This window comes from Talaromyces amestolkiae, assembly GCF_001896365.1.
Source record: "Talaromyces amestolkiae strain CIB chromosome Unknown scaffold3.1, whole genome shotgun sequence".
NCBI lineage: Eukaryota > Fungi > Ascomycota > Eurotiomycetes > Eurotiales > Trichocomaceae > Talaromyces > Talaromyces amestolkiae.
The window spans coordinates 595,225-608,508 of NW_024468039.1; the positions used below are offsets into that span (position 1 = coordinate 595,225).

General features: G+C 48.5%; 4 protein-coding genes across 4 annotated transcripts; 2 read left to right on the forward strand and 2 right to left on the reverse strand.

The window, feature by feature from the left end:
- Positions 1 to 542: 542 nt before the first annotated feature.
- BHQ10_002251 (uncharacterized protein) lies at positions 543 to 2,132 on the reverse strand (the record flags this gene model as incomplete). Its single annotated transcript, XM_040874377.1, has 4 exons — positions 543 to 557; positions 616 to 1,034; positions 1,087 to 1,925; positions 1,981 to 2,132. The coding sequence occupies 4 exons, from the start codon at positions 2,130 to 2,132 to the stop codon at positions 543 to 545; spliced, it is 1,425 nt and encodes a 474-aa protein (XP_040730756.1).
- Positions 2,133 to 3,106: 974 nt separating this feature from the next.
- On the reverse strand, positions 3,107 to 5,108 carry BHQ10_002252 (uncharacterized protein; the record flags this gene model as incomplete). The annotated part of the gene is made up of 2 exons (XM_040874378.1): positions 3,107 to 3,511; positions 3,567 to 5,108. 2 exons carry the CDS (start codon positions 5,106 to 5,108, stop codon positions 3,107 to 3,109), a joined length of 1,947 nt encoding a protein of 648 aa, XP_040730757.1.
- A 4,375-nt stretch (positions 5,109 to 9,483) lies between these two features.
- On the forward strand, positions 9,484 to 11,434 carry BHQ10_002253 (uncharacterized protein; the record flags this gene model as incomplete). The annotated part of the gene is made up of 4 exons (XM_040874379.1): positions 9,484 to 9,754; positions 9,814 to 9,980; positions 10,036 to 11,309; positions 11,362 to 11,434. 4 exons carry the CDS (start codon positions 9,484 to 9,486, stop codon positions 11,432 to 11,434), a joined length of 1,785 nt encoding a protein of 594 aa, XP_040730758.1.
- Positions 11,435 to 12,637: 1,203 nt separating this feature from the next.
- Positions 12,638 to 13,120, forward strand: BHQ10_002254 (uncharacterized protein; the record flags this gene model as incomplete). The annotated part of the gene is made up of 2 exons (XM_040874380.1): positions 12,638 to 12,752; positions 12,807 to 13,120. The coding sequence occupies 2 exons, from the start codon at positions 12,638 to 12,640 to the stop codon at positions 13,118 to 13,120; spliced, it is 429 nt and encodes a 142-aa protein (XP_040730759.1).
- Between the last annotated feature and the right edge of the window lie 164 nt (positions 13,121 to 13,284).

The window sequence follows — 13,284 nt, forward strand, 5'->3', positions numbered from 1 at the left end:
TTATCTGCCTCGATGATAGGCAGTGATTCGCTACAGAAGTGGACTGCAATTGGCCACACAGTCATGTACCCTGCCTGCAGTCGGATAGTTGTTAGAGTGCAGAAAGCCGTGAAAGCTGTGAGGCTGTGGCTGTGGTTGTGAATGAGGCTGACTTTGAGCAGTCGGACGGTTGTAGTCGCTCCCGAATTACATCAGCGCGTGTAGTGTGTTTCATGTCTGAATTGAGCCACATCAATAGCGAAAGAGATGGAGGAGCGAGCCCTCGGCTGGACAAGCGCAAAGCCGAAGGGTCACCAGAGATAAGCTTATCTTATCTACTCTTGTACTAGCTACACACTTTCTACTCCGTACTTCGGCATGATGGTCATTCGGCCGAACGAACTTCACCGTTGAGCTCTTGGGAGGATGAAGGACAACTAGGTATACTTGATATATCGTTTCGAGTCTGCAGTCAACCCACCAATTCTAATCACACATACCGGAACTTTGTCGGATCCGCCTCCATCTACGGACTCAAATACAACAAACGCGGTTATGTACATTTATCGCATCGTCACCTAAAACGTCATTAGCAACTCTTTTTGTTCATTTGATCGAAAGAGAAAAAAAACTTACCAACTCCTCCGAAGCGGTCGGGTGAATAGCAACACAACTATCAAAATCTTCCTTCGTAGCACCCATCTTAATCGCAACTCCAAACCCTTGCAACATCTCCCCGACTCCCAACCCCAGGATGTGAAGTCCAACAACCTTCTCTTCGGGTCCCGCACAAATAATCTTCATCTGCGTTGGGTTCTGTTTCTTCTCTTCGTCCGGGAAGAAGTCGTAGAACATGTTGGTGAAGCGGGTCTTGTAGACTTTGATTTTGTCGTCGCCGAAGCGCTGGCGGGCTTGCGGTTCTGTGAGGCCGATTGTGCCTACTTCAGGGTGGGAGAAGACGACGGTGGGGATGTTTTCGTAGGACAGTTTGGCGGTTTTGAATTCAGGGGGTCCGAAGAGACGGCTACCGAGTTTACGGCCGGCGGCAATGGCGACTTTTCCTTGTTAGTACGTACTTTTACAAGGTGATCAGAGTGAAAGACTTACCAGGCGTCAGCTCAGCCTGACCAGTAACATCACCCAACGCGTAGATACCCTCGGCACTGGTGTTCTGGAACTCGTCCACAATAATATGTCCGCTATGGGCCTGCTTGACTCCCGGAATATGCAGCTGAAGATCCTCAACCTCTGGAGCACGTCCAACAGCCCATAGCAACTCATTAACCTCAATCTCATCTCCCTCAACACCAATCAATTTCAACACCTTCTCGGCGCCCTTTCCTTCCTTGAGCAGCTGGATCTGCTGGAAACCCTTGTGTTGCTTGTGAATTTTGATACCAGCAGCCTCATATCGCGCCGTCATAGTTTCCTGGATCATAGGGTCGAATTTACGCAGAAAGGTATCACCACGGATAAACATGTGCGTCTCAACACCGACCGCAGCCAAAACACCAGCCAATTCAACCGCAATGTATCCAGCACCGACAACGGCCCACTTCTTGGGCAGCTCCTCGATCTCGAAAAATCCGTCGCTGCTAATACCGTGCTCGGCGCCCTCAATACCCGGAATGACGGGGTGTCCACCGACGGCAATCAGGATATGTTTGGCAGTATAGCGAGTTTTGGTCTCCGAGCCATCGTTGGAAGTAACTTCAATGACCTTGGGCTCAACAAAGCGAGCGCGGCCATGGACCAGATCGATCCCTTCCTTGCCCCAATTATTCTCGTAAGCGCCGTTTAACCGCTGGATTCTGGAGTCGCGGATACTCTTGAAGTGGGCATAGTCGAATTTTATGTTGTCTTGGACATCGTAACCGTAGTGACGAGCGGCGTGGAGGTTTTCGTTGATGGAGGCGAAATTCCATGTCATTTTCTTGGGGACACATCTAACCAGAGGTCAGTATCGATGCATGGTGAAAATTCAAGGAAGGGATGGCATACCCAACATTGACACAGGTACCGCCTGAACGACCACTCTCGACAATCAGGGTCTTTGCGCCATACCACCCCGAAGCTCGTCGGGCGCTACCACTGCCACCGCTGCCACCTCCAATCACAATGTAATCGTACGTTTTGGTCTCGATGGGCGCCATGGTGGAATACGGCGCGGACGAGGGGACCTGTCTAGACAAAGAAGCGAGACGCGAGGATACTGATGAAGCAGCAGAAATCTGTCGAGCTGCGGAAGGTCTGAGAGTAGATGTAGAAGAATCCAGGGTTGAATAGATCTGTGCCGCACACGTAAATGTTCTTCGTGTTGTCGTTTTCCGGATAAGTGAATATGCTTGCGACGGACGACTCGGAGTGACGTGGGGTAAGCGGACAAGCATTGATGCCGATGCGAAGTCAAGGGGGGAGGTTATATACAACAACAGGAACGGAGAAGAGGGGCGATGCTGCTAATTATCAGCTCCAGAATTCGTCATTCGAGGAGGGGTTGTCGTACGGAGTAACGGAGTTTAGTAATTGTACAGCGTTTGCTCTGGTTTCAGTCGACTTTTTTCTCTTTGCCAGGCGGACATTTGGTGTACGTACGGTAAGTAACGTAACGGCTTACGGACTATATTACTAAGCGGTCGGCTTTGTAATTTTGGTAATTCTAGACCATTTTCTTACTTATTGTTCCTATACGTACGTACAGTTGCAATACTTCCGATCCTGACTCGCTTCGTATACGATTGCTGCTTCGTCTCTATAATGTAGTAGTGTATTTACATAAACCCATATAACCGTGACCATTCGTAACAAGAGGTTAAACACTTAATCAATCATGAGAGGTATCAATAATGAACATGCTCAGAGAGAGTATTGGTTAACATATGACAAGGAAAGGGCAGATGAGCCCAATGAAAAGAACAGCACGAGCAAAATGCAAAAGGCAAATGCTAACCAAACGATAGATGTTGATTGGTATGCGCGGAACGGTTGTACCACACATTCCCCACAGAGAAATAGAACGACAATGTTTCTTGGTGTAATTCATCGAGAGTGCCAACCGATATAAAATTCCATGTTGAATAGTTGAGTGATAACGGCGCCGGCGCCTCAATCTATGGTTGGAAGGGGATCAGACAGCGGGCGAGATCGTTGATGGTTCTTCTAGCAGAGGACTGCCACCAACAGCATCCAGCGCCACTGCATGCAGCGCTGGCTTTTCCGGGGAGCCCATAAGATTGTGTAGACGTCGTTCGAGAGCACCAGATACCCATGCAGCCACTTCGGTATCTTCGGTTTCATTCGGCGATGGCTGGGGAGAAGGTTCGGCGGATTGATCGGACGAGACGCTTTGGTCATCGTCGGCGGGTGGAGTAGAGGTAGGTGGCTCCATCAATGAAGTTAACCAAGGGTGCCGAAGCAGTTGCGCATAGTTCGGTCGATTGCTGGGGTTCTTGTCTAAACAAGCGCGGACAAATGATTTTGCGTTGTCGGAGAACTCGTCAGGTAAAGTGGGTGGCTCGCCATGTACAATTTCCTAATCCTGTCAGCAAATCTGTTTCATCTGTTTTATAAAAGGTCTCATCACATACATGTAGTTGACTGAAGATGTTGTTGTATGTCTCAGGAGGATACGGGTATCTTCCTTTTGCGCACTCAATCACCGACAAACCTAAACTCCAGATATCGCTCTGCACACTGTATGTTCCGCCACCGGTAGCACCAGCCTGCTGCATGCCTCCGCCAGCGATTCGCTCCGGGGCCATGTAACTTTGGCATCCAATGTTCGTCTTCGCAATACTCGCTACCAGATTTCCACTCACTCCAAAGTCGCAAATCTTGACTTGCCCTCTTGTGTTGGCAAGAATATTGGTCGGCTTGACATCACGATGGATGATGTTGTGATCATCTTTGAGGCTCTTCAAACCCATAATAGTGGAAAGAGTCACTTTCCGTAGCACATCCTCAGGAACACCACCGTCGTATAACCTGTCGACGGATCCTCCATCCATATATTCCACACACATGTAGACCGCACCTTCTTGGAAGAAGGCGCCATAAAAGTCAATTATAAAAGGAGAAACGCATCTATGAAGAATGTCCAGCTCCATGATGATCTGCGTCAATTTTTTCTCGTCTAGTTCCAATCGAATCTCTTTCATGGCCATGACGACTCCAGTGAGATTGTCGTTGGGCCGTAAGACGGGGGATGACCCATCGTTTGGTGCGGTCGCTCGGCTCACGATACCAGACAGACCAAGGCCTGGTTTTCGTAGGTGCGGCCGACTGTGTCGCACTTTATATACGGTACCGTAGTTGCCCTTTCCTAGTTCATCTAGTCGATCTACTTCATCTAACGATATGCTGAAACTCTGGCCTGACGAAAACTCAATGCCATTACCGTGAATGACCGCTTTGTTCTTGAAACTGAGAGTACCTGCTTTGGTGTCGATGAACTCAGAGTACTTGCTAAATGCAGACTCGGTTGCGCCGTCAGATCCCTGAGCACCGCTCTCGCTTGCTGCCGGCGATGTTCTGGTAATTGGCGACGATGCGGTAGCGTCTGAGAGTTTCAGGCCCGGCTTGAGTCGTTTAGCAGCCAATCCGCCCGGCCTAGGACTTGTGGAAGGAACCACAGGGGAAGATGACCAGTTCGGAGCCTGCGGACGTGCGGTGGGAGGTAGCCGTCCTGCCAGCCCTCCAGCAAAGGCACCAACCGGTACCGCGTGAGGAGAACCGTGAACGGGGCTACCAACACCGTTGGTGGGAACTGTTCCCGGCGACGATGATGGTATACCCCCAGTAGACGTAGTATGTGCGAGTCCCGCCGGAGCGCCTTGTCTTGACAGAGAAAACGCCTTCATCCTAGCCATTATATCTTGATTGAGACCACCGGACTGGCCACCTAAGGATGCAAGTGGTCGCGGAGGCGGTACGACTCCGCGTCGAGCGGCGTTCACCTGGCCGAGAGGAGTCGATGATTCGGTCATGTTTCCTTTCGAGCCGGGTCGGTATGACGGTAGTGATTTGGCAGGCGACCTCTCTGAGGGTGATACCGGGGAGCCTGGTTCTTTTTCGGAGGCAGGTGAAATCGGCACGTCCTCCACGACCGGCATCTTCTGATTTTCTTCCATCTTAACTGGTATAGATGGATACACCAATATTCGAGGTGTTCTCAACGGCAAGAAGCCTCGATAGCGTTACGGCAGCCGAGTGGAATGCTGAATTGAAACCACTGGCACGAGCTAGTCAAACAGTATGCAGTTTTTTGGTCGCTCGTAGTCTACATATAATTCGATGAACGGTTCGAACAACGGTCGACGGCGTGTGTGTGTGTGTGTGTGTGTGTCAAAGATTGCGACTTGGTGCGAAGAACGCGGTTCGTGATTGCCAATGCGGGGTCTCAGCTATCAGGCGTCGAACGGTATAAGCTTGGTTTTCGAGCAAATGTTGGCGGAGCAGGAAAAATGCCGATAGGCGGGAAGCGCAAAAACGAGGCGGTTTAGGCAAATCCGTCAGGTTGAAAAAAAAGAAGTGATGATACTCAAAAGTTCACAAGCAACAATGTGGTCCCAGAGTCCCAGGTTCGCGATAGGGATGGAGCGGGCAACGAGTGGATTTGATAGTGAAGGAAATGCAATTAAAATATCACGCCAGAAGGAGAGACATTCCAAGAAGTATAATCAAAGCACGAAAGACATACGCACATGCACGCACGCACACACTATGTGAGGTGGGGTATTGATCAGGTAGAGATATGTAAGAGATGGTAAGAGCAGAGAGAGAGTTGAAGAATTATCGACACGGAGATGGTATAGCCGCGACCTTGGTTGGCAGGGAAGGAAGGAAGCAGAGGACGCGGAGGGGCAAAACGAGCCGGGCTGTTCGTAGCGGGCTCGGGCTGGCAGAGGCCAATTCTCTACTTCCGTGTTGTATGGAGTGTGTAGCAGAGACAGACAGAGTTCCGTTGCCGCTGCACGCCCGTGGTTCAGCCTGGACGAGTTTTTCCTCGCCCGGAAGGATGCTTCGAGAGCGCGGTTGGATTGGTTAGAGATACAACGGTGCCTTGAGTCAATCACTACGGTATTACTGCATTTCTGCTGATCGCATATCTCAGCATGATGAGTTGTGATCATTACATACGTCGTAGAAGTTCTCCGTCTACCGTTAAGACTATTACTACACAGTACGTAGTAAACAAGCGAATCACAGCATAGTCTTCTACATAGTACATTGTCCACAGTACTCAGAGCAAGGAAAGTGGCGAATGAAACTGCAAGCGCAGCGGGGGCCTTGCTCCAATGGGAAGATCGCGTCGACAGCCATTCCGCCGCTTGGAGTCATCGTGCAGGAAGACTACTACGTAGGAGTGAACTAAATCATATCTTTTCATCTTCATCGTTCGATACACCAAGGATGCAATGGATTATCAATATAAATCTCGCAAGGGGCCACGCATACACAAAAGGCAAAAAGAAAACATCGCCAAGTTATATTAATAACGGCGATTTTTGCCCGTCCAATTATTCCTACAGCTCGGCACGAAATGACGAAAGCAGGTTTCTATCAGCCACAGATCGTCAGTGAAAAAGGAAGCCCAACCACGTACTAGGTACTTGTCAGTGACCAATTCCTAGGACATCATAGTGAAACTAGGACTAGGCGTCAGAATCGGGGTTGGTGATCGAGCACTCGCGAGTCGACTACGTAGTAGTCGAATTGTGAAGCGATAACATACGTATATACGTAGTAGGTCAACGAACAACGCACATGGTCGTCACGGCCAGCCTACTATCTTGATTTGATCATCCTGCGGAGCTCGGGAGTCAGCCCGACAACACTAGTCGATGTTTAATGCTCGAGTTCCAAGGCATTGTCAAACAACGGATCCGCTGTATAACGTCGTTGATGCTCCCACCACGCTTCTCAAGGATTGCCGGATGATGACTAGGCAGAGGCCAAGAGCACGCCGTGGCTTTGTGGCTTCAATTGCAACATCCATACCTACCACGTACATAGATACGTACACAAGTAGTCAGCACCTATTCCATGGCTCGGCCTGTACCAGATGACAGGCAATATATCTATCTCCGTTCTTCTCCGCTGAGATACCAGATCAAGATCACTGGCCTATCATTTCCATGAGTCATCAGGTCGTACAAACTACCTTCGCTGAATCACGACGAAAGGGCAAGATGAGGCCGGCGGGKGCTGATTGGCGGGKCGCCGMCCCCGCCTACCATATCTGTCACATCTCTACTATGTAAAATTCAAACTTGATTGTGTGATACGCTTCATTCCAGCCACCATTAAGCGAACTTGGAGTTTCATTTCCCATCAACAGACGTCGTCAGTATATCAAAGGATGCCCAGAGCTCCTTGCGGATCCATCACCTGGCATATTGATGACGTCATTGAGACTTTGATAAGCTCGACTTACACAGCTGTTCTACTGATAGCGTTGTGCAACGACGTACGTAGCTGTTGGACATTCTTGGATTAATGTGTGGCGGTCAAAGGCACTGGCAGATGTGGCGGTATCCTGAATTGCGCCACATTACATGTTATTCGAAAAGAAAAGTGGCTTTCACCATGAAAGTTACCCCGCCAAGCTTTAGCAAAGTAAAGGCATAACGTCTGTGCAACACCTCCAACTAGCCTCGATGATCGCTTATTGTGAGGATTTATCGCCTGGAAGTATTGTTAGTTCTTTTAGTTAGCGCGTCATCAGAATGTCCAGTCACGAAAGTCAAATGCGGCCCAGATGTGACAAAAGAAGCCGAAAATCAGCAGATACCCTATGAGCTTGTTGATAGTCGCATAGTGCGCATCCCGCGTGTGTATGCTTTCTTGCTGACGAGAGAGGCTGTGGCTATATTGTGATGAAGTTCATTGACGAAAAGACTATTGAACCATTGGGCGAAACGGGTTCTGTTCGAAGAATTGCGGAGATGCTTGAATATTTGTGTCATTTAGACACAGCGCCTCGAAAAAACCTGTGGCAGGAAGACGGATCTCTGTGTCTATTGATTGGACATCTGCCGGCTATTATCCACGATTGTTTGAGTTCTGCACGCAGTGGATAATCGCAGGAATAGACGGGGACTTCATTTCTCTTCTCTTGAAGTCGATCAATTCACTACCGGATCAAGAAATGGCTCAAAAAGAGGCTATCACGTGTGCTTGGAGAAATATTAAGAAATATCCTTCGTAAGTGTAGAAAATCCCGGCTACTTCATTCATTACTCATGGTTTTTCGATCGAGAACAGATTGCAAATCCTCGCCAGTGATGGTCAAGGAAACCGGTAGGCCGTTTCCCCGTACCTGCTCCTCCCATGCTAGAGTACCCTCCAGAGTGGTACGAGCAAGCTCAGCGTGGAGGCCTCGCCTCGACATCTATTTTGATCACTATGTCAAGCTCACCATTAATTGCTGCTGGAGAATAGCACTGGTTCTCTACTCGTGTCTTACGCTACTTACGCGCATTGAAAGATACCTGGGTTTGGAATCACTATGGATGACTATTGCTGAAAAAAACAATTTTTGTAGCAGCTAGCACTTCTATAATCCTCGGGCGCCTAATGAAGAGCCGAACACTTATTATGTATACAATATATCACCAGAGAAAAACTGCTCTCTCATAGCATACTGTCTTTTATGACTCGATCCTTTCCCATGTAACTGAAGCCAAATCTGCATTTGGAGCCGTTGCGCTTATCATAGACCCACAAATAGGCCCTTGGTGTGAGGCTGTGAGCAATCGTGTTCCCCAGGGTTAGGCAAGGAGAAAGTTCGATATAACTGGTTTACTATGTAGGTAGCTTTGAGATGAGCATCACTATCCTTGGCTTGTATTTAGTCAAACCTGCGTGCTGGAAGTGCTTATGCACGCTTGTTGATTCTCTCTCCCACAGATCTGTGTACATCATCGAATTAGTGTTTGTAGGACTACTTATGGCTGATAGGTATCACTCCGTAGTAAGCAATCGGTAGAATACACAGTAATTCCTGGCGTCCCCCAAGTAGTCTTATCAAACGCTGGTGATACAGGGTCCAAGGCAAGCCACGTCCCCATTAGTCGCCCGTTCCGATGGTAAAAGCCGGAGAAACTGTTCTCCCGCGCCAAAAAGGGAATAGTTTACGACGACGTGTCGAATAATCATTCATGATTGGCTACAACTCACTAGATAAAGGCTTTCTTGGCGCTATCTGCAGCCAATTGCCGCTCCTCAGCCACTGGCCTAGATCACCGAGACGTCAGCGATACGGGCTGATACAGAAAGACCATACCGGAGTAGTAAACAGGCAGTGCCGTTACGGGCCTGGCGATGCTCGTGCTACAATGCTTTTCTTCCATCATCGGTCACTCCTTCCTTGAAAGTCGCCACACTCTTTTTGACCTCGTTTAACAAACACCACATAGTAGACTTTCATCGTCTCTTATTTTCATTCTGATCAGGCCTCTATCCGTTCCCCAGGCCACTTGGACATATCCCTGGACAATCGGCATGGCCATTTTCACGGCGCCAACGTCGTTTCGCTCCGCCCTCGAACGTCGCTATCTCTCGAACGATGGCATTCCTCAAATCGTCGCCAGTGCCGCGACGCACTCAAGCCATCCCAGCTTTGGCAATCTTCTTCTTTTAGTTCTTGAAGCCGTCCTTGAGGTCGTCTGCGTCAGTTTACCAGGGTACATTGCGGCCAGATCGGGCATGTTCGATGCCGATGCACAGAAGCTGGTCGCTAATCTGAACGTAGCTCTTTTCACACCATGTCTAGGTAAGTTGAACATTCGCTGTTTATAGAGGTGGTTGTTAATGGTTTTCGTATGTCGATAGTCTTCACAAAACTAGCATCCCAGCTTACGGCTGAGAAATTCACCGACCTCGCGATCATACCTGCTATCTTCGTCGTGATGACCGCTGTGTCATACATGTGCTCATACATTATTTCACGACTATTTCGATTCAAAAAACGTCAAGCCAATTTCGTGACTGCAATGGCAGTAAGACATTCCCCCCGTTGTGGTGGTGAAAAGCAGTGGGAGCTGACAAAATTAGGTCTTTGGCAACTCGAACTCTTTACCAATATCCCTCGTTGTTTCTCTATCGCAAACTCTGCAAGGCCTTCACTGGGACCGCGTTCCGAACGATAACGACGACGAAGTTGCCGCGCGAGGAATTCTGTATCTACTAATTTTCCAACAACTCGGTCAACTAGTCCGCTGGAGCTGGGGCTACCATGTCTTGTTAGCACCCAAGGAGCGATATATTGAGGAAGGCGATGTGCACACCGTTCAACATGGACAAGAACATTATTTAGACAATCCGCAACAGACGGACCCTGACGAGCCTTTGCTCCGTACCCGAACCGGTGATAGCGAACACGATATTGTCCACACAACTTCGAACTCTGTTACCTTTGAGTCTGGCGCTCAAACTCCAGTGACTGATCGCAATCTCTCTTATACCAAATTACCTAGCCACGGTTCCGATCAATCTCCGCGGCATCGCGACATCGTCGACAGTGATTCGGACGACGAGTCAGACGAGGACCGCTCACTACCCGTTATTGGCCTCCCACCCAATGGACCATTTCTACCACGACAGAGCTCCCAGGGGCATATTTTGACGTTTCCGGATGTTGAGGTGCGCCGCTCTTCCACGCCTGTAGCCACTGGCATTCGTGGTTTCTTCTTTAGATGGAGACGATCCCTCAACAGGTCATATGCTCGTATGGGCAAGTATGTGGACACCAAGCGCAATCAAATCTTTGAACACCTTCCGCCCTGGTTACAGAAATTCCTGACCGTGACTGCTACCTGGGCAGGTCGGTTCCTACGTGGAGCTTGGGAGTTCATGAACCCCCCTTTGTGGGCCATGCTTGTCGCGGTTATCGTTGCATCAATTCCTGATTTGCAACACTTGTTCTTCAATGAGGGAACGTTCGTGCGTAATTCCATCACACGGGCGATCGATCAAAACGGACAGGTCGCGGTCCCTTTGATCCTGGTTGTTCTCGGCGCCAACCTAGCTAGGAACACCTTACCTAAAGAGCATTTAGAGGACGGGGTAGAGAATTCCAAAGAGGAACGTAATCTCATCATTGCATCGCTAGTTGCTAGAATGCTTCTACCGACGTTGATAATGGCACCTCTGCTAGCTCTCCTCGCGAAGTATGCTCCGGTTAGCATACTCGACGACCCGATCTTTATCATTGTTTGCTTCCTACTCACGGGAGCACCATCCGCTCTCCAGCTGGCGCAAATCTGTCAAATCAACAACGTGTATATGGGAGCAATGTCTAAATTGTTGTTCCAGAGTTATGTTGTCTGGTAAGTTAAGCCCGACTTGATGAAGGATTACATACTAACTGTATACTTCTAGGATTCTTCCATCGACCTTGATGCTTGTGATGACAGCTCTTGAGGTAGTCGAATGGGCAACAGGTGGTAACTGAACTGAACAGATTCCTCTACGTTTATATCACTCTACTTCGCTCTCTATACAGTCGCTTTTTTCCTTTGCTGCATGCATTCGGCGCTTGCATATTTATTTCAACTTGCATATTTTAACGTGATATCCCGGGCAGGCGTTTGGTTGCCCATTGTTCTCCCCCTTGTCGTCCCTTCGAAATAACGCACAAGAAGTATAAAGACTGGCTGGCGCAATATTTGCCATTCTGGATGTTGTACCATAGCTGAATTACATTGAATGCATATTCTTAACGCTTTCGATGCCTTACTAGATAATTGTCTAACCATACCATGTCTCGCCGAAGCAACCGTACCACAAGCCCGAATCTACCCCGGATTCTACTTTATACCCCTGATGAGAGGGACGGTTGTCAGACATGCCGAGTGAACGTAACATGTTTCTGCACTTATAGTCTCCGACTGTATGATTCTTCCAGCTTCGCAACGCGAGTATATATTCGCAAGTGAGTAATGCAACGCCCTACTACGAGTTACGTAAGATTGTGATACAGCACTGACTCAGACGAGAGGTCTTCTTATATTCTCGTAAAGGAGGGAGACTGTTACATATCCGAGTACATAGAAGCTACTTTTGACTAAAACTTGATCTGGTTGCAGTAGCAGTGTAACTAAAAAGGCTCATGCTGTATGTGTCTGTATAGGCACATGACAGTATATCTGTTCTTATCGTGCTTCGATTTTGAATAGGGTTACTTGCATGACTCAGCTTGTCAAGATTGAGACCTCAGGCCTCCAATATTGGTTTCACGAATGGTAGGAATCAGGTGACACATTAGGGTTTCGTTTGGTCTGCCATCCATCTTCATCGTCCTTCCATCTCTTCACTTTATCCTTCTTCACATGAAAGCGTCTTCCATCAATTAATCAACTTGAAAGACATTCCATTCATCTAGAGCCCGTCTATAAAGAGGGCCCATCGTCTCCTCCTCAGATTGCATCATTTCAAGTACGTTCTCGAACATCCAAAGATAAACCTTTTCATCTTGCCTTCTGCACTTTGACCACCACCATCAACTCATCCATCAAGATGCATTTCTCCCCCGTCATCTTCACTGCTTTAACGCTCTTCAGTTCTTTTACTCTGACAGCTCTGGCTGCCCCCACAGAAAACATCGCTACCAGCCCTGCTAACGAAGGACCCCTCGCCAAGTATCGTATTGTTTGCAATGGTGGAAACCAAAGACGATGCGAGCCTGGCGGTGCAGCAAACTGCCGCTGCGACTCCATCGGCACCTTCATCTGCGGTGACAAGCAGTGCCGAAAAATGTGTGGATGTCAACGGTATGCTCTTCCCCCTCTTTAAATATCTTTCACCTACGGTCTATGCTAATATAGCCTTGGTACAAAAAGAACATAACCCACCAGCACCATACGACACTGATCAACCCCTTCAGCGCTCCACAGTCCACGACGACACTGACATCGACATAATCTGGCACAATCTCCACGCAGACTCTGATTTCACCGCCTTTCGTAAGAAATCAGATGGGCCCATGGAACGCATATTGGTGGATTTTGCGCGTGTAGTGGAGGCAGGTGTCTTTGAGGAGGTAGTTAGTGTCACTGCTTCCAAGTATATGTTTAATGTCACAGTGGTGTGTAGTAAGGGGTGGGATGAGGTCTCTGGGTTTATCGGAGCAATCCTTTGATGTCTTATCCCCAAGATTGAGCTGGATGGATCGCCATGATATTGGTAACTGATGAGCAGCTCAGAGAATCGAAATTCAAGCAAGTTTTCATTAACCTCTTCGGCCTCATTCTTCGAGTAAAGTGACGATGTTGTAATTTATGTATTTCTCTGTACTTGCATGTG